We start from the raw sequence: 21131 nt of genomic DNA, 5'->3' as shown, positions 1-21131 counted from the left end.
AATCATTTACCTAATCATAATATCACCAGTTATCATTAAAATCATAAATCTCTTAATCAACATTGAAACACTACAAGTGTATATATATCTAAAGTAAACATATGCAATCACCAGTCATATCATCCTCATCTAATCCATATTTTGGAACATAAAGTAAATCCTCCAAATATACTATAAGCTACACAATATAACTCATACAATGTAACTGGAACATTAACACAATACCGCCAATAATTCATAAAACATCAACAAAATTGGTACAGTATAACAGGAAATCAATGATAATCATCATATGAGTAACCAAATAATAAATACAATCCATCTCGGATCCAAATAATGTACAGTATAATGCAATCACGGGAGGCACTACAGCCTAGGACTTATTCTAGGATTTTGATCTGAATTTCATTTTAACTCTCTCTGCAATTTTTCTCTCTTCTGTTGATATCCTCAAATGATTTTTATTCCAAGATTTTATATGCATTTTGACCATACTTAGTTATTGAGATGCAATAAACATTCTTGAACCCACCACTGTGCCAGTCGACAATTTTTTAAGTCCTTTCTTAGAGCCTCATCCTCTATCCATATAATTTAAATTTGAAAGAACAATTCTTAGATATATCCTCCCAATTGACTGGTCAGCTTTTTTGACTTGTTTTGGCCAGTGATCCAATCCGCTCAATTAATGATCCCAAATGCATAGTCTATGTCTAAATTCAACCTGTTTTCACTACTTAGAAATTTGTGTAAACATGGTGCTCTGAAATCATCACACTTATTGGTTGAAGTGAAGGATTGGTTCCTTGGTGTTAGGTCTGTCAGCTGACATTTTCTTACCCAAGAATCAAACTAAACTAAAGAGTAGGGGAAGGCCACTTGATTCTGTATTCTCACTTGGTAATAATGTTGCATTGCAATCTCCAGCTACATCCATCTTACTTGAGCATGATCCTTCATGAATAAATTTAGAGATCACCAGCATATCTCGTTTCCTAGCTGTGAAGTAGGACCATAGATGTTAGTCAAGACTGAAGACAGAGGATTGATCATTTTGTAAGTTTCTGAAGTCTCTTGATTGCCATATATAACAATTTTCTACAAACAAGCCACTTGTCATCACTGGATTCGAAAGCACAGCTAGGCCATCCAACACTGCATTTTCTGTCACAAGCTTCCCTGACTGCTGTTTCAGATTTTTTTTATCCTCTTCCATCTCCTAAGGCATTTTTATTTCCTAGAGGAGGAGAATGTTTGGCTTCTTTTTCCATATTGGCCTCTTTATCAACCTTTGTGTAGAAGGGGAGTTGAGACCCTATTAGGATCCAAAATGAAGATATTTTAAATTGGTAGATTCTTCTGCCCATTAGTTTAAGCATTAGGTTTATCCCCTAATACTGGTGGTGCTACTTTATTTTCAACCTTCTGCAGTCTTTCTCTCTCCCTTTGGCCTTATTGAAATCTTATAGTTTCTACACCATTTCCACACACAAAGTCCTCTTACGACTCCCCGCTGTCCATGACTTCTTGTTGATTCGCCATGTTCAAATTTATTTTAATTTGGGACAAATGTGAACAGTCTTCCAATCCAAAAATAGCTGAAATTATTTCTGTCATTGCTTCTGTATATGCATCCTCTAGCCATTGTCCTTCTCCCTTTTGTTTTTCAATTTTAAAGAGATTGTGTCAACTGACTTTGAATGCTAGGAAGGCTTCTACAAGTTTAATTTTGGAACTTGGGATAATTTTTTGCATTGGCTCCCAATCTACTTCTTTTTCCAGACTTTTAAAACAATTAAGCTTTTTCATCTTTGATTTCCCAATTTTCTTTCTCTGACCCTTGTCCTTGGAACATTAAATTGCATTTCTTCGCATTAAGTTTTCTTTAAATTAGGGCACTCCTGTGTGAAATGCCTGTGATTATGATGTGTCCTCTGTCTGAAGGGGATCATTATCTATCTCTTGAAGAACTTCCCTTCATTTAGATTTTAGGATAATATATTCTAGAATTGGTTTTGAAATATTCAGATTTATACGAGTTCTTACATATACAGTTAAAAGTTGCCCTTGTGTGGATTTTTCTGTCTGCAAAATTTCCCCTAGCTCATTGCCTATTTATTTGAAGATTTCCTTTAAACATTCAGTCAGGAGACCACACATTCTTAATCAGTCTGGAACTTTTTACTTGTTTATCTTTGTCGAAACCTTTTTCCCAAGGCTTGTTAGCCAAACTTGAGCTTCTCATGAATTACATGCCTCTCTAGGAAGCTTTCTCTCACCCTTTTTCACACCTATCGGTCACCAAATTTAAAACCTGGTGGAGAAAGATGTAACCTGGGAAGCAAATTGAATCTTACAGTTTCAAGCTAACAATTTTTGGACAATCCACTGCTGGAGGCCAAAATACCATAATTTGCAAATGAGGGCATTCTGCCAATTTTTTTAGATATTAGCATTGATTGAATCGTGCCTATAGCAGATGAATGCAATTTCTTATTGAGCAAGAATAGTTTGAGTACCATAATCAAAAGACTTGTCCTTTTCTCTACCTTGTAGTCTTCAGCTCTCCTCCCCCTTTCCTTTGTAATCTCCTCCCCTTCTCCATTTGATTTAATCCTTCTTTTATAAAATTCATTCCAACCCATTCATTCATTTGTTGTATTTACCATGTCTTTAATGAATTGATTAGAAATCCAATCAAGCTAGTTTGATCTATTTATTTTAAGTTATGTTCATGTGTTTTATTATGTTTAGAGTGAATGATATCTTTGCATTAATTGGGGCTAGTTATGGAGGAGGATATTTTTGTTCAATCTTTGTATATGTATGTAGGGGTCGTTTTTGGGTGTGAAAAAATGGATATGTCCGAAGCAAAATCTATTCTTCTTTGGCAAAAGGTTATTCCAACACATTTGCTCCTTTGTTGCTATATATATCTATGTATATCTATATATATGTATGTATTTGTGTATGTGTGTGTGTGTAAATGTATATGCATGTATATCTATCTATCTATTTATCGCTCTATATGAGCTTGTGTCGTACAGTGTTTATTGTGAATGCTATCTTTATATATATATATTTGGAGGAAAAGGGCTTGTTCTGTAGCAGTCTTTATTTATGTATGTGAGTGTCTTTATTGGGTGTGGAAAAATGGAAACCTCTGCATCAATCTTTGTGTATATAGGCATACATATAAATTCTAGTCAAGCGTTCGATTTTGTTTAGGATCAGTGACATCTCTAAATTAATTGGGTCTGTTTCAGAGTAGAAGGGCTCTGTGTGGGCATGCATATAAAGTTGTGTGTTTTAGAGTAGAAGAGGTGTGTGTGCATGCACATTTGCATGGATACATGCACATGCATCAAATGTATGTATTTATATGTTACAGTGTCTATAGGGTAAATGACATCTCTAAATTATCGATGCCAGTGTGAAAGGAAAAATGTTGGGTTTTGTGCCAATGTCTGTAATGTATGGGCTAGTTTCCAAATAAAGGTGTTATTTCTGTGGGTTGCTTGCATATATGGTAAATTATATACATGTGTTCTATTGTTTGGATAGGTGACATCTTCTAATTAATCAGGTACTTTTGGAGCAAAAGGGTTTGTTACATTGCAATCTCTGTATATGTATGTGGATGTCCTTTCTTGGTGCGGACACTTGGAAAATTTCTATGTTATAAGTATCAATAGTATATGCAAGGGAAGGTGAAAGGATACCCCTTGTTCACCCATGGTTGTCCATATACTCAAAAGGTGTTTTGGATAGGCCGTGACCTGGAAATATAACCTTTTTTATCCGTCATACAAATTCATATACATTTTATATAATGAATTAAATTATCCATATGGGAATCATAGAACTTACAATAGTGTTTTTTGAGTTTTGGCGATGGTAAAAGTTTTTAAGGTTTTGGGGACAATAGGGGTTGACAAAAATAACTTAAGCGAACTAAAAGAGTTGAAACTTAAATCATGTGTGTTGGGTGGATATTTTGCAACCGACAATTGTGGGTAAAAATTCAGTTGCAAAATAGGATGACCGGCCACAACGTGTGAGATAGAGTCTCTCCTACCTTAACGAGAAGGCTCCCCCTTCTCATCATTCCTTGGATCAACTCAAGGTAAGCAAGAAGTTGAGAGATTTTGAAAAATGGGTGTTAGCAATATCCTTTCTTCGTAACTTTCAAAAAAGAATCCACTTATTCGTGGAGCGAGTAATGGACAGGGTGAATCTCCAACTACACTTCTATCAAAAGCTGGAAATAGTGATACCGATAAACCTTCACTAACTCAAAGGCTAGCTGAAAATGTACCGGTTTGGCTCTAAGTCCGATCGTACTTCTATATGAAAAGCTTTACAATTAGGGCATAAAGACTCCTAAAAGTAAGAATAACTTATCTATTTTGCGAATTAAGAAAGAAGTATAAGCTATAGACAAAGCTTCTTGCTATATATTTCCACAATTTTTCCCGGCTCCAATTGCTTCTTAACTCTTTTTATAGTCAATTCATAATATACAATTACCCAAAACACAAGATAACATGAATCAAAGACAACTTAGAGAATTATAGACAAAACTTATAACTCACACAAGTAACAATCTCACTTAATCAAAGTTAAGTCTCAAATGCTCCTTTGTATTCACTTTCTCCCAAAATAGTGCTGCACAAACAAAGTTCTGCTGGCACAATTTCTCCAAACCTCTCTTGCATAAAGATAATGATGATTTTACAATGAGGGGGCACTCCTTTATATAGGCACAGGAGTTGAGAAAAAGGTGGAGGAAAAAGTGGGAGCAACTCAACCAACTTTGACCTAGTCTAACTACAGGAGAAAATATAGAGTTACATGCAACTTGCATTACATCCTTTTACATACATATAACTTGCATTACATGTAATTACACTTTTTCATGTAATGCATCCTTTTACAACTACTAACATGAAATAAAAACAAAAACAACAATCTCAAAGATTGTTTCTTAGTGCCTTGAATTTGACAATGATGTCACACATTGTGAGAAGATTAGCAATTTCCATGATCTTTGATATGGCTTCAACTCTCATTGCATTTGCATACACTGATTGTACAACTTCGGAATTTTCTGCCATGGTATCTAACAAGTGTTTCATCGAGGATTTATACAAGACAAACTTGTTCGTGGTGCGTGAACCAAAGCCTTCAAAATCTACATTAGCATTGATCCTAATTGTATATTCCTAGTTGACTTTTTCTACTGCAATGAGATTACCAGATTCATCAATAACATGGCATCCCATCTGTTCCAAATCACAAGTAACACTTGTTTCAACTGCTTGACAATCTCCAAAGGCTGCCTGCAACTTTGCGATCAACTTCCTCAATGTTTCCTCTTTGTAACCAATGGGCCATTGAAATTTGAAGAATATTTCACATGATGGAAGAATGTCACATGAGACCAAGGCATCTAGATCAAATCTTACCATTTCATCCCAATCATCAAGGATTTCCTTTAAATTATCTGCTTCTCGAGTCAAAGAAGAAATTAAATTTCGCTCCATTTCATTCATCCCTTTGACATGCCTAAGAACTGCAAATGTCTCCGTAATGGCTCGAACTCCTTCAAAAATGATTTCCTATATCCAAGACTTGGTGGCTTCAATTAGCTTTCTCTTCTTAGATGTTTGAGACATAACAACAATGCTCTGAGAAGATTGTTGTTGAATGACCTCATTTAGGCGAGAAACCTCCTGTTTTAGTTGATTTTTCTTCTCCCATAGCTCGTGTTTGCTCTTTGACACATTAGCCAATGTATTTGGAGCATCTTGCAAACAACTCAAATGTGATTGCTTTCCGATTTCAACCTTAGTAAACTTGTAATCAAAATGAGTAAGTTCCTCAACAGGTTTGTCTACCAAGGGCTCAACAACTTCAACAAATTTAGTTTTATCTGAATCAACCAAAATCCTTGAAACAATCTTACCTTTTAAAGATTTGGATTTTGTCTTCTTAACAGGGAGATTGTCCGGAGGAACAACCACTTTTCTCCTCTTCATTGTTATTTTGCTCAACCATGCACGCAGGCTGAAACCTTCATCCGTAGAAGTAGATACAGTGGAAACCATTGGCATTGATCCAGATTGTATTTTTGTTGTAACATAACAAGATTTAGTTTGCACAGTTGAGGGCATAGAAACATGCTAAGAAGATTTTGTCATAAAAAGCTCAAAACCTGTCAAAGACGTATCAAGTTGGGAAACTTGACCACTTGTAAGAGTTGGAAAATCCTCAAACACATTCACTAAATGTTCGTATTGTTCATTTGCAAGAATGCAAGGAGCAGCAAAAGAAATAGGAAGAGCCATTGTATTGACTTACGAGATTGGAATGAGAGTGAAAATAGTGGAGAATTAATCCACATCATCATCTACTTCATGTAGAAAAGGCTCATTATGTATAGAAGGTGCACAAGCTTGTGCAGGCTTTGGGGGAGATATGATTATGACTTCCCCTTCATATGAATCTTCTTTATCATATTTTGTCTCCAGTTCTTCCGATTCTTTCTCTGATTCTTGAATTGGTTCAAAGATTTGAAATGATTTGGCTCTTTTTCCACCCTTCAATTTGAATTTGAGAGAACCCTTAGCATCAGAAGATGAGGCACCATCTTTCCCTGTGATTTCTAATTGCGACTTCTTGCCAGGAGGACCAAAACTTACACAATCCAAGCCCATCTTACGATTTACTCTTTTAAGGCCTTTATTTTTCAATCATTTATTGGTGTTTACTAAAATGGATAGAAATTTGTCCATGATAGATGTACCTTCCTTTTGTTGTCATTGGATAGGAAAATGACACTTCTTATCAAAGCCGGCTTGATGAAACTCTGGATCAAGGATGTTGCCATCATCTTCAACTTGGAAATCTGAAGGGATCTCCAATATGTTAAGATCGATTATCTGTTGTGGGGTTAATCTGTAGTAGTCCATCTTCATGATGTCAAGCTCAGTCCTCATATCAATCCAAATGTCCTCGATGCGATGAACATGAGTGTAAGCTCTTTTCATTTGAGAATTCATCTTTCGGTAATCAAAGTCAAATCTGGCTTTGAACTTCTTCAAGGTGATCAATTGCAACCCTGCTTCCATGTTCTTTGCTTTAGGTATAGAATTGATTGAATAGTTGCCAATAGCCAAAGGTTTAGCTGAGGTAATGCTGAAACCAGGCCTATGCAAAGCATGCTGATCACTCTGCACATCCATGAGCTGCCTAGCTAGCTCCATCAAGATGATTCAATTTGTAGCATACCTAGGTAAGGTATATGGATCGCCTTTGAAATACCCAACTCTTAAGTATGTGAAAGTTGGAAACTAAATGAAAATACAACCATATTGGTTCACCTTCTCCCATGCCGCATCAGATACTCTTTTGACAGATAATTGTTTATTGAACAAACATCGGAAATGCCCAAAGAAAGCATCTTGGACTCTTCTATAATGAAATTTACTATTTACCAAAGTGATTTGGTCATAGTAATCCCAAATAGGAACTTGCAGACAATCTCCCTTGGTTGAGAGAAAGATCCCATGGCAGCAATAATGTAAACAAGGTAAGAGTTCTTGTAGAAGGGTACTGGAGTTCCTACATTGAGTATTTGTTGGCAAAGTGCAGTACTGATGAGCTCTCCCCAAAAGTTGTGTTCTTTGTTTTCCATAATTTGAAAAATGAACTATATACATCCATGGCTCAAACTCAATAGAATCTTTAAGACTGCAAATTCTGTTGAGAAGGATGATGAGTTCTTTATACTCTTGTTTGAAGTTAGATCGATGAATGGTCTTTGGCCATTTTGAGAAATTGTTTCTTTTATTGTCTAACTACTATTGGTTGACATATTTCTGATAATCACCTTTCTTCTCATTCCAACATGGCAAAGATGATTCCTTGGTTAGATCTGCACATTCTTCTTTATGCAGTACCTTGAAGATTTGTTTAATAACTTTAGAATCAAGACTAATGACAATCTTGCCATTAGTGTCTTTGATAGTTTTTGTCTTTGGAGTAAAATGCCGTGCACATCCGAGAATGAAATCAGGTTCAATGGCCACCATAGGGAATGTAGACACCAAGTGAATGTTACTTCTTTTGATACACTTCATTTTGTGGCAAACTAGAGTTTCAACTCTCTACAGAAAATCAGCCACGTCTACATGACCAATCTTTGTGCCCATCACGTTATCAAGAATAGATATGACTGATGAAGGAGTTGCATGAGCCAATTCTTTATCATATTGATATTTCATTTTGCCTTAGGATTTTGATGGTGAGGACATTTCTTGTGCTTGTATTGCAACACAAAAATTCCAAAACATAAATACACCATCAGATGGAATCGCCATACAAGTTGATTCGTGATCAACAAAGATTTGGAAACAAATTGGAGACTTGGTAGATCCAACAAAATGATTTCAAAGAAATCATATGCATATGCAATGGATGAAAATGAAATGAATGGAATGCGGAATGAAGTGTTATGAAGGTGAAAAATGGAGGATGGAATGAAATAGAATGAATGAGAATGTGCGAAGGTGGAACACATGGAAATGCATGCAAATGAAGATTGCTGATTTTCAAACGTGACTCAGGGTTTTCAAGGCATTATTGCAAGAAAAATGAGTACACATGTAACGGGAGATAAAAGGTGAGATGAGATGCGAATGTGGATGGAGGATGCACTTTACATGCAAGTGCGAATGGGGGATGAGATGGAGAGTGTAGAAAAATGCGAAAACATGTATTTGCTAATGAAGGCGCAAATGCATATGGAGAGATGGAGACATGTAAATGGAAGAGGGATAATGAGCTTTATAGTCACTTTTGGTGAAAAGGAGAAGTCAAAGTACATGGAAGATGAAGATGACATCTTTTTGACTTTCCAAAAAATGACTTTAATTCAAAATTGGACCTTTTGGATGCTATTACATGTAAAGCTTTTCGTGTAATCGTGCCGTGCGAATGGACATGAAAAGTGAGATTAGTGAAAATGGAAGCGGAATATGAGATTACATGCATGTGTAGATGGTGAATGAGATGGAAAACATGTAATCACACTTGTCGAATGAGATGTGAGATGTTGTGGCATGGAAATGGAATGTGGAACGTAATAATGCTTTCGCATGAAGTCAAGCAACAACAAGTTCTTGGGAAAGAACTTGTGATTCCTCCAAAGTGGAGAAAATCGACAAGCAAGCACAAAACACAAAAAACACAAAGAAAAGCGTACCTTTGGAAAGTGACTCAAACATGCCAAGATGCAAAGCACTTCAATACACAAATTCGAAATTGGAACTTGGGAAAGAAACAAAAATATGAAAATGAACAAATTCTTCATTTTTAAAGGAAAAATGCACTTTCGATGACATAGATTTCAATAAATGACAATCATCAAGCAATTATGTGTATAAAATCAGCAAGATAAACACAAATTAAATGGCAAGAAAGAAGAAGTTCACTTACATGAAGATTATGTGCCAAAAATGAAGGAGAAAGATGCTCCAATGTTGAAAAATTCTCCAAAAATGCTAAGACTTGTTCCAACTTTGCAAATTCGAATGAGGAAGGGCAGCAAACAAGGCGTTTTGTATGCTAGGTGCCAAAACGTGCCTTAAAAATGCTCCAAGAACCAACATTTTTGGATATGCATGCTCATGGGACATTTTTGGTGAAAAACGTTTTTCACCAAGATGAAAGATCAAATCGATTTGGTGTTTAAACACCAAAATATGCACCAACATGCAATGTAATCAGCAAATAAGATCAAATCGATTCATATTGGAGCAAAAATGTTGATAAAAAATGGTATTTTTGAAGTTTTCTTCAAAAACGTGCCTTAGGTTTGAGCTCTCTAAAACAATTTTCAGCATGTTAAATCCATTCTTGATGCAAGAAAACTCATTGCCAAGAAAAAGCGCCTTTAATGGAGAAGATCCCATGCAAATCCATCAAGAAAATCTCCCTTAATGATTAAAATTGGGTTCTTGGAAGACAAACACATGCATTTCTTCAAAATTGGACTTTTTGAAGGGCAATACACATTTTAAAACATGCTTTTAGTTAAAATAGAACCTTTTTGGGTGCATAGCATGTTTTAAAATCTTCAAACAAGGCAAATTGGACCTTTTTGGGTCAATGACATGTTTTAAAATGTGCAAGTGATCAAAATCGCACCTTTTGGAGGGCAATGCACATTTTAAGTTACATCTCACATTTTGGATGCAAAGACATAAAAACTTACTTTTTGATCCAATGACATTAAAAAGGTCCACTTTTGATAGCCTTTTGATATAATGACATCAAAAAGGTCCACTTATGTTTACAAGTTGAACTTTATATGCAGTAAAATATAAAATGTCCACTTTTGATGTATTTTACATGTAAATACATACAAAATGTCCACTTTTGATAACTTAAAGTCATTTAATCAACTTAATTTTATAGAAATATTACTAAATGAGACATAACAATATTTATATATAATATTGAAAAATACAACACATAAATATCATTTAAAAAGTAATATTTAAATGAGTATTTGATTTAAAAATTAAAAATTAAACTAAAACTATATAGTTATATAGTCACTTTAAATGAAAAATAAAAAAGTAATGCAACTTAAAATTATAACATAAAGTGCACTATAGTCACTTTAAGTGAAAAATTTAAAGATAAAGTAACTTAAAAACATAACAAAAAATGAATTAAGTTATATTTTTCAAAAAGTGAAAGTCAAATTAAAAAAAAAACATGATATTTTTAATTCATGATGTTGCACCAAAAAGGTCCACTTTGGTGGCACTAAAATGACCATAACTTTTGACTAATAACTCCGATTGAGCTCTAGGTTAGACCGAATTGAAGAGAAAAGCGAAAGGCATGACATGAGCAAAACCAAAGGACTTGTTATCTAATTTTCACCTTGCAGGCTCAATCAAGACGAATGCTACAAGAGGTTATATTCAATGTGAAATATAAGTGAGTTATATGAAGTAAAAATGGATAATCAAGAAAAATACATGTGAGGAATCTGCAATTTGAAGAATGAAAAAATATGAAGTTATCAGTTGCTACAGGAAGTGTACAAGTTTTACTACTTGCTGATTTTGACTATTGCAGCACTTTGCACAAATGGTACAGACACATATAAATATTTGATTATGAAAAATCATGCTCAATTGAAAGGTATCTCATTTTTCCTAAGTTGCCGGATTCAGACCTTAGAGCTCGGGTCCAGGTCCGGATTCGAGCCTAGGTTTGTGACGGGTCCGGGTAGGGTCCGTATTTTGCCCTGCGAGCATAGACCCGGGCGGACCCGCAAGGCAAAATACGGATCCTGCCCGGACTTGTCGTGGACCCGGGTGAATCGGGGCGGACCCGCGGTAGGTGGGGCCAAAAAGTGGCCCAAAAAAGCATTAAAATTATGTTTTATTATTATTTTTTTTGCCAAACCCTAAAGTAAGGCCTATTAGATGCATTTCATTCATCTAATCTCTCATTTGCTTTGTCATTTTGCTCTCTCATTTTGGTGTGGCCATTTTGCAAGTTTGAAGAGAAGGTTGTAGAGATTGTTTGTGGAGTCTCAAATCCTTCAAATAATCAGTGCTGAGTGTTCTAGGTATGCATTTGATCCTTCCTTTTGCTTCTTTCATAGTTTGCTTTTAGTTTTTTTAAAAAATATTTATTGTTCTAAATTTTTATCAAGTTTTGTATAAGTTCTGAAATATTTTTCTAAATTTGTTTTTATAGATTGCAAGAATCCAAGAATGAGTAGTTAGGGTTCAGTGGGTGGGGTGGGATCCCAAAGATTTAAAATTGATAAAGGCTCTCCTTTGTGGAAGTATACAACAAGAATTGAGAAATGTGTTGGAGGGGGAGGGTATATATGGAAATGCAATTTTTGCCAAAACTAATATAAAAGCTCCTATTACCGGGTTAAACATCATTTGATAGGTCTACCAGGTCAAGGGATTTCTGTTTGTGAGGGGCCCCCAGAGGGAGGTAAAAAAGGGTTGCCGGCTCCTCAAATAGCAGGCATGTTAAAAGAACAAGAGGCTGATAGGTTAGTGTCAAAGGCAAAAAAAGATAAGTCAAAGCAAAAACCACCAACACCGCCCTCTCAAACAACCAGTAGACCACATCCCTTCCTACCCACCCCATCTATGGATGAAGATGAAATAGAAACACGCCCATCCCGCAAGAGAGGCCCATTAGATACAACATTTGAAAATGACAAGAGAGAAATTGCTGACATAAAGATTGGGCGTTGCCTCATTACAAATGGTGTTTCATTCAATCTAGTGAGATCACCTTATTGGAGAGAGATGGTGAAAGCAATAAATGATGCACCTCATGGTTACCGATCCCCTGGATATGAAAAGTTGAGAACCACCCATATTGCATAAGGAGAGAGAGAATGTAGAAAACCTCCTCAAACCAATAAGAGATTCTTGGATCCAAACGAGGGTGAGCATTGTCTCTGATGGATGGAAAGATTGCAAAAACCGTCCATTAATAAATGTGATTGCTGTTTTCCCCAAGGGGGCAATGTTTTTGAAGGCGGTTGATTGTGAAGGGCAAGTAAAGGATGCAAATTTTATTGCCCAACTTCTCATTGAATCCATAGAGTCCGTGGGAGCTGACAATGTTGTCCAAGTAATAACAGACAATGCTAAAGTTTGTAAGGCTGTAGGTGCTTTGGTAGAAGCATGATATGAGCATATCTTTTGGACACCATGCACTATCCACACCTTGAACTTGGTGATGAAAACAATTGGCAGCCAAATTGAATGGATGAAAAATGTGTATGAGGAGGGTGAGCAAATCCAAATGTTTGCGACAAACCACCATAGTCACAAGCAATTTTCAGAACTTTCTCCCGCTTGAAATTATTGAAGGTAAATTTTAAACTTTTTTTTTTTTTTTGGATTAGACTACAGGAATTGGGTGCAGCATGGCCCCTCCTATAAACTGCAGTGCGCCGGGTAAACTTTTTAACGTGACCGGTAGCGCTGGCGCGACACGCCCACCGGTACCACGGGGACGGGGGAGACTAGAACTCGTGACCAACCCCCTGCAATAGGGAAGATTTAGCCAACTGAGCTAGGGCCCCCGCTCCAAATTTTAAACTTTATTTAGCTTCATTTATCATTTTAATTTTTGTGTCATACTTTACAAAATTTAATACATATTCTTAAATTTTTGTGTTATCAACTTATCATATTAACTTACAATTTGAATTAACATGGTAATAGGTTGCTGAAACAAGGTTTGCTTCACACACAATCGTCCTTAGATGACTTGTGAGGGTGAAAGAGGCATTGTGTCAAATGGTTATTAGCAACAAATGGGGTGGATGGAAGCAAATTGATATAGAAAAGGCCAAAACTGTAAAGGATTTGATCTTGAGTGATGATTTTTGGAATAGGGTGGAATATGCATTAGAACTCATCGAGCCCATCATGTCTATGCTTCGGTATGCCGACACGAATGAGCCTTGTTTGGGGAACATATATGATGCCATGGACTCCATGCTAGAAAGAATGAAATCAGTAAGTTTAAATTTTTATACAATACTTTATCTTTGTTTATTGAGAGATTTTGATTTTTGATTTTAATTAAGTTATTAACACTACATCAAGATAACTTACATGTACATCATTTGACATCCCAGGTCATTTAGAGGAGAGTAGGATCCTGATACCTTGTACAGTAAGGTGGAGAAAATTGTTTTACATCGTTGGAACAAGATGACTACACCTTTACACCTCTTGGCATATGCACTTTCTCCTAGATATTATAGCAGTGAGATACTTGCTATTCCTGGGAGAGTGGCACCATATAGAGATCCTGAAGTTGTTGCTGGGTATAAGAGGGCAATTAACAGGCTCTTTAGTGATCCTGATGTGGCATCAAATGTTAGGAGAGTTTGTAGATTTTGTCTCAGGCAAAAAATGCAAAATTTGATGCAATCAATGACCAAAGTAGATTGGATGCCATTGGATAGTGGTACTTTCATGGGAAAAGTTACATGTACCTCCAACCTCTTGCCATTAAGATCTTGTCACAAGTATTTATTTAAGTTTTTTTTCCTTTTCTTATGGCCACTTAGCTTGTCGAATTAGCACTCTTAAATTCCTATTGTATTGTAAAATTACTTAGCTAATTTTTTAAAATTTGTTGGTTTTCTCTCTAGGTTGCGAGCTCTTCTGCTGCTGAGCGGAATTGGAGTACATACTCCTTTATCCACTCAGTGAAGCATAACCGGTTGGGTTCAAAGAAAGCAAAGGACTTGGTATTTATTCACAACAACTGGTGCCTCCTATCACGCAAGGATCCAGGATATAAGAAGGGAGCAGAGAAGTTGTGAGATGTACTACCTTAGACTTCTGACTTGGATATGATTGTCCAAGATATATCTAGAATTGCCTTGCTAGATGTTGAGGAGGACAGGGAGGAGGATGTGGCTGCATCTGGGGCTAGTGGAACCGGTTTGGATTCCAATGATGAGGAAAATGTCAATGATATAGATGAGGATGAAGCCATTGATCCCTCGTATTTTGATGACCTATTTGACCCTTGAAGGGCATTTGCATCTTTGATAAACTATGTTTAAACATTTGTCATTGACTCATTGAGTCATTTATGATTTATCACAATGTTTCAAACTTTAGTAAGTCATAATTTATTATCTATCAATTTGATGAAGTAGTCTATGTTTTGAAATTCCATTTTGCATTTTAGTAATTCAATGTATGATTTTATTTACAACATTAACATAAATTAATGAGTGAGTATTTAATGTTTATCTTTGACATTTGGCATTGATCAATAATCAAGTAACATTGATATATTCATACTATGGAATGACTTAGTTTTACTTTTACAACTATGCGAGTTTTTTTTTTTTTTTTTTTTTGCATATATATATATTCACGAACCCAAATGGGAATTTTTTTTTTTTGCCTGAATCCGTCCACGAACCCGAACCCCGAACCTGAATCCGTCCACGAACCCGAATCAGCAACTTAGGATTTTTCTTTCATTTAAATCAAGTTTGAGGCATTTTCATGAAGAAATGAAAGAATTATGCTCTTTTTAGTGACAATACCTTGCCTGAAATTTTTTTCTAAGCCTGCAGTCAAGAATGAAAAATTTGGTACGGCCACATATGGATTCATATGACCCTATAAATTGGTGAGGAGTTAGATATTGATGTTAGGAACAAATGTTGTTCTTTCCAGAAAAATGTTTATGGACGTTTATGGGGTCATATAATCCATTTTCTAAAATCTGTCCTATTAAAAAGAATGCTGAAGTATGTTTTTAAATGGTTGGGTAATTAAATTGTAAAAGCAAATTGGGGAAGTTGGCAAGAAAAAATATGCAAGTATAGAAGGGGGGGCTTTTTTTAAATTTTTGCATTTGCATTTAATGTAAACATTTAAATGGATGATATTCTTATAAATCATTCCATTTTATTGTATTTTTGAAATGCAAAAAAATTAGAGGATAACTTGATTTAATTATGCAAAGTTTATAGGTAGGAGAATTTTCATAAAAGGGCAAGTTAATTACACCTACCAGCTGATTTTAAATTTCAGATTTCAGCATGATCCATGGAGATGACAAATTACACCTACCAGCTGATTTGAGGGAAATCATGGATATGCTTCCATTTTGAGGAGATGATGCATTTGTGTGGGTTTCAAAACTATTTATCCCCCATTCTTGAGCATTATTTTAGCTAGCTCTTACATTTTACCTCCTTGTGAGTTCTTGAATTCTACCTCCTTGGAGAGATAGTGTTTTGTAGCTCAAGTCCTTTTGTAATACAATTTTGAGCACTTTGTCTCCTTCTAAATAAATATGCAGCAATGATCCTCTTTGGTCTTATATATAATTTTTCATTTGTCTTCTAAGTCTTATTAGCTTTAAGTTAGTGTGAATTTTTTCAAATCCTTGGCTTAAAAGTTAAATATTTATGAGGCATGTGAGAGATAGTTTTCAGAAAATAAGTGTAATTTGTGTGTAATCTTGGTTTAAAAGTTGTGAACGGGTTTCCTTCTTTTAAATCCCACACCTTTTTGCATTTCATACACTTAATGTTAGTAGGGTCTCTCTATGATCAAGCTGTTACATTCATTTCAATTGTGATTTTTCGCTTCAAAGCTGCATTACCTTCATAACATTGGTGAATCACCTTAGATTAAGTTCAAGTTATGTTAATTGCATTCTCTTAATCTCTTTTCCCATCAATTTTAGTTCAATTTTTGAGAGGTGATTCAAGGGAAGCTGACCCTTTGTACCGGTGGTTGATCCTTAACATGACATACCCACAGGCCAAGGATCATCCCACGTTTCACTAGATTGCTGAAAGTTAGTCTTCAGCATAAAGGCACAATCTAGGTGACAACAGGATTAAAATTTAACAAATACAAACTCAAAAGCAAAGAAAATGATAATGAAGGCTTCAAAAATAAAGCAAAGGCTCGACAAAAAACAAAACGAAAAAGACTTGATGAAAGTCTTCAGTAAAACGATTTGATATACAAATTGAAATTGATCGATCGATCGACATTAAACAATTGAATATCAAAATAAATTTAGAGAGATGCGAAACTAGCATGAAAAAGTTTCATGCTGTTACCAACATTTTGTGGTGACAAAATGCAGGACAACAATGTGAATATTTAGATATATCTACAAAAAACATGAACATGAGCCATCACAAAGAATATAGAGCTTGCACCTCTTTTACATTTGAAATGGAGTGATCACATAAGTGGGTCAATGACAATCTGAAACAGATTTAATTATGATGCTAGTGAATTTAAAAATCTTGGCATAAGTTTGTCCACTTTCATTAGTGCATTGAAAATATTGTTTAACCAAAAATATAAATCTAGTTCGAATGGTTTAATTTAAATTTTAAATCCTCCAGTAGGCATAGGATAATGTTTTTTTTCTTGTTAGCCACTTCACACACTAGTAGGTTAATGTTGACTTAACCTCTATGTACGATAAGGCTCTCAGATGGCCTTGGAATAAATCAACTCACAGCATAGTTTCTGTTCATTTTCTAATTTTCTATTCAACACGTCCCCAACTTTCATTTATGGCTGTGTTCTATAATTTCTTGCTTGTAACTAGTGATAACTTCCCATCTACTTTCTGGCGTTTGTATACCAAAATGGATGCCAAGAGTCGATGCTTATCATTTTGTTTGTGAATGCATTTGGTTCAACTAGAGCTTTCTAATGAATGAGTCAAACTTTTTCTTATATAATTTAATATTTATAGAAAATCTGAAATTATGAGTCATGACAATGGTTTTTCAAAACAAGAACAGTGATAAATTTTGCAAATGTAATGCATTGTTATCAATTTCAGATTTGCAATACGTTCATTATTATAACACATAATAAATGTTTAGATGAATAACAAAGAAGACAGACTTTAAACATGAACACGAAGATCATAAATCATTTAACAATGACATATTGCAAATGATAAACTTCGGACTTGAACAGTGATAAAGTTTACTATTGATCAGTATTGTATCAAAGTTTTAAACTGAATATGCATTGAATTAAACTTGATAACAACAAGTTGATATGCCAACAAAAAACCGAAACAAAATCAGAAATCTTAATCAATATTCTTAGCTATGATGCTCTCCACCGAGTACCTGGTACTTGGGGTACGTGTACTCGATACTTGGGTACATGGGTATGCGTCCCAGGGGTGTCGGTATGTGTACCCATGCAAGATAGGTGTGTATATATATATATATATATATATTGCTTATGAATACAAATGGTCATTATCAGAAAGGCAGAAACAACTGTCAAACAGCTTTCAAGGATATATCTATGTGTCAGCAAGCACACACTAAATTGCTTCTTTTTATCTAGAAACAAGCAAGTTTTACAAATCTATGCTACATTATATTTATATTCCCGTATTTGATTCAGTTTTCCATAGAGGATCATATCATCAGGCAGACAATATATCTGAGGTAAACAATTTCAAAGCTAAACATGCTACTCTCTGTATTTGTGTGTATTTGATGTTCATCTGGACAAATAGATATTTGAATTTCTAAGGAAGATAATTAGATTATGTTAAGATTAGAAGAAGCCTTATATTACGTCCATAACTGCTTCTGAAGAGGGTGTTCAATTATATTATTTCAATGCTTTTGACTAAAGAAAGTTTAGGATGATGCAAAATGATTTGTATTTGACAACTGAACCTCACCTACTGAATGGAAGCGAATGAAGCATTTGCACACACAAAATTTAGACACTATTCAGCTCATGGAATTGGTTTTTGAATTTGGCATGGTTGGCTTTTATTTTCATTCAATGAGTCAATTGCAGCACTTGGATTTCATATGGGTAACCTTTGTTGTTATTAGTGTTGAGAGAAATTGGATGTATGAACCCTGCAGGATTGTGTTTGAACAGGCACAAAGTGAAGCATTGGATGAAGCAGCGGACTGGAGAAAAATGTATGACGAAGAGGCAGAGAAATCTAGTGAACGACAGCAAAAACTGGTAGAGGTAAGCTCCTTATCAAGTGTTTAAGTATAGCTGTGCTGATATATGTTTCTTTCCAAGGAATAGCTTTTGCATGTTGAATGGACTAGAGTAGGGGACAAGTGCATTTGGACAGGTCTGCCAAAAGTGTTCACCTACTGGTTTTGCCACATCAAGTTGACAGAGGAGTCCATGATGTATCTATTGATATTATGCCCATTGACTTCAAAGAGTCATATGCTTCCGCTGCTGTAACTGTTTAAATTCTGTAGCATTATGGAGGGGGGTGGAGAGAGTAAAATGATGTAGGAAACCTTGCTCTTTTAATTGTAAATGCACATAGGACATTTAACAAGAAACTGGAAAATAACAAATTGACTTGAAAGCCAAATATTTATAATTTTTTGAAAGACGAGACAATAAAATAATAGATTAAAGTATTTTGATGAAATGTTGGACTATGGCTGTTCCAAATGGAATGCCTGTGCTTCTGACATAATGCACTTTTTTTTTCCAGCCACAAAATGTGTCACGTCCCTGTTTCAAAGATAAATTTTTCATAAAAATTAGATAAGATTATATTATTAAATAAATAATGATGATAAAATCATATATTATAATTAGTATTAATATAGAGAAGACTAAGAAATAGTAATAAAATATTATTATGATATATAAAAATAAATAATAATATAATCTTATTATCAATAAAATAAAATCTATAAATAAATACAATTAAATAATAATAAAATTGCAATGGATGAATAAATAAATAAAATTGACTACAAGAGATAATATTGTAGAAAGTAAATAAATAATATAATATAAAAGAATGTAAGTTAACTAAATCTAGTTAAAAGTCAAGAGATATGTAATGAGGAGATGTGGCTCTTTCAAAATAAGATATAAAAGAGAGGAGAGTTCATTTCAGAAGGCAAGGAAGGAGGAGGAGGAAAAGATAGTAATAATGGAAGAGGAAAGTAATGTGAAGAAAATAAGGAAGTGACTTTCTCAAAAGGTATCAATGATATTGAAAGGATGTGACCTTCGAAAGGGTTATAATTATGAATGATTGTGACTCTTCAAAAATATTGTAATTATAAAATAATGTTTGAAAAGATTATGCTTATGAAGGGTTGTGACTTTTGAAAAGGATTGTAAACTATTAAGGGTTGTGACTTTTCACATGGATTGTAATTATGAAGGAGTGTGACTTTTCAAATGAATTATGACTATAAGGAGAACATAAATACAATGAGATTTCTTCAAAAGGAGGACAAGGAAATAAATAATCTTATATGATTTTAAGATATATTATACCTATATGATACACATTTATATATTTGCATAACATATAATAAAAGCATTATTTTATTTTGAGAATGAAATTTGAAAATTATTCTCAATATTATTAATATCGAGTATTTATAGAGAGAAGTCTAGGATGCAATCAAGGAGAGGCTCGAGTAAATTCCAACCAATGGATGTATCCCAATGGAGAGCGGGGGTCAACATATTAAAATAACCTTCATGTTTCCTTTTAATGCTCACTATTGTATCTTATTATATCTCTGTAAATATTAGAATGTTTCTAATATTTAGTATAGTCTAGAATAGAATGTTTCTATTCTATTCGACTCTCCTCTTTGTATATATAGATCAGTTTGATCTCTGATTAATTCATTCAAATTTTCCGCCATTTACATTTGTAACATGGTATCAGAGCTATTGCTTCAAATGGTTTTGAATAGTTTATAATTTCTTTCGAAATTATCTGCTCTAAATTTCGAAATTATTTCTGCCATTTTCTCTACAACCCGTCTAGGGTTTCTGTTCTGAGAAATCTGAAATTCATTCTGCAAATCCCGAGTTCACGTTTTTTAAATCGCAGGTTTCTTTGGCTCACGTCTGATCTTCTACAAATCGCGGGTTTCTACTGTTGTTTTTCTGCAACTCGCCGTTTTTTTGCAACTCGGCATTTTGTGTGAGTGAAAACGTGTTCAATCCGCCCTTATCTGCCTGGATCCGTCTATCTCAAATCCGCTTGTTCCAAAATCTGCCTATATTTGCCATTTTTCCTGCAAATCTGACCTTCGAAGCTGCCGACTAGGTTTTTGCTCGAAACCCTAGTTTTTTGACCTCCCAAAAAAAAAAAACTTCTGATCACATATTCTTGGTGGGTTTTTTGAAATCTCAAATGGGTCTTCATCAGATTTTTGTGGGTGCCTCGTTTTTTGTGCCTCAATTTTCGAGCCAGCGGATCCGAATTCCGACAACACTTTATTTCTGGATTTTTCGAGCTCTTTTCTGGGTACTTCTCCAATTTTTCTGAGTCTTTCATTTTCTCACCTCGAAGTTTGTGCCATTTGAAATATTCACATATTATAAGCATTTGTATCAGCAGCATCAGAAGTCGGACTCAATTAAACAGTACGCCAATGCTACCCAACACTTAGAGCAGAAAGAATCTATCTACCATGCCTTTATGGCCAGCATACCTGCAAATCATGTGAAATCTTCTGCCTGGTACATCGATTCTGGTGCCTCCCG

General features: G+C 34.8%; 1 protein-coding gene across 1 annotated transcript in view; it reads left to right on the top strand.

Annotated features, from left to right (window-relative positions):
- The window catches only part of LOC149528869 (uncharacterized), an 82268-nt gene that overhangs the window by 18133 nt on the left and 43004 nt on the right, over positions 1-21131 (top strand). The window contains exon 2 of the mRNA XM_089810701.1: positions 18494-18605. Within this exon, the coding sequence (XP_089666827.1) occupies positions 18494-18605 (112 nt within the window). The remainder of the gene's footprint in view (positions 1-18493; positions 18606-21131) is intronic.

This window comes from Cupressus sempervirens, chromosome 11, assembly GCF_028749045.1.
Source record: "Cupressus sempervirens isolate cs-2001-9-10 chromosome 11, ASM2874904v1, whole genome shotgun sequence".
In the NCBI taxonomy this organism is placed as follows: Eukaryota; Viridiplantae; Streptophyta; class Pinopsida; order Cupressales; family Cupressaceae; genus Cupressus; species Cupressus sempervirens.
Note: the sequence above shows the minus strand (reverse complement) of the source record. Positions and strands in the feature narration are given on the sequence as shown.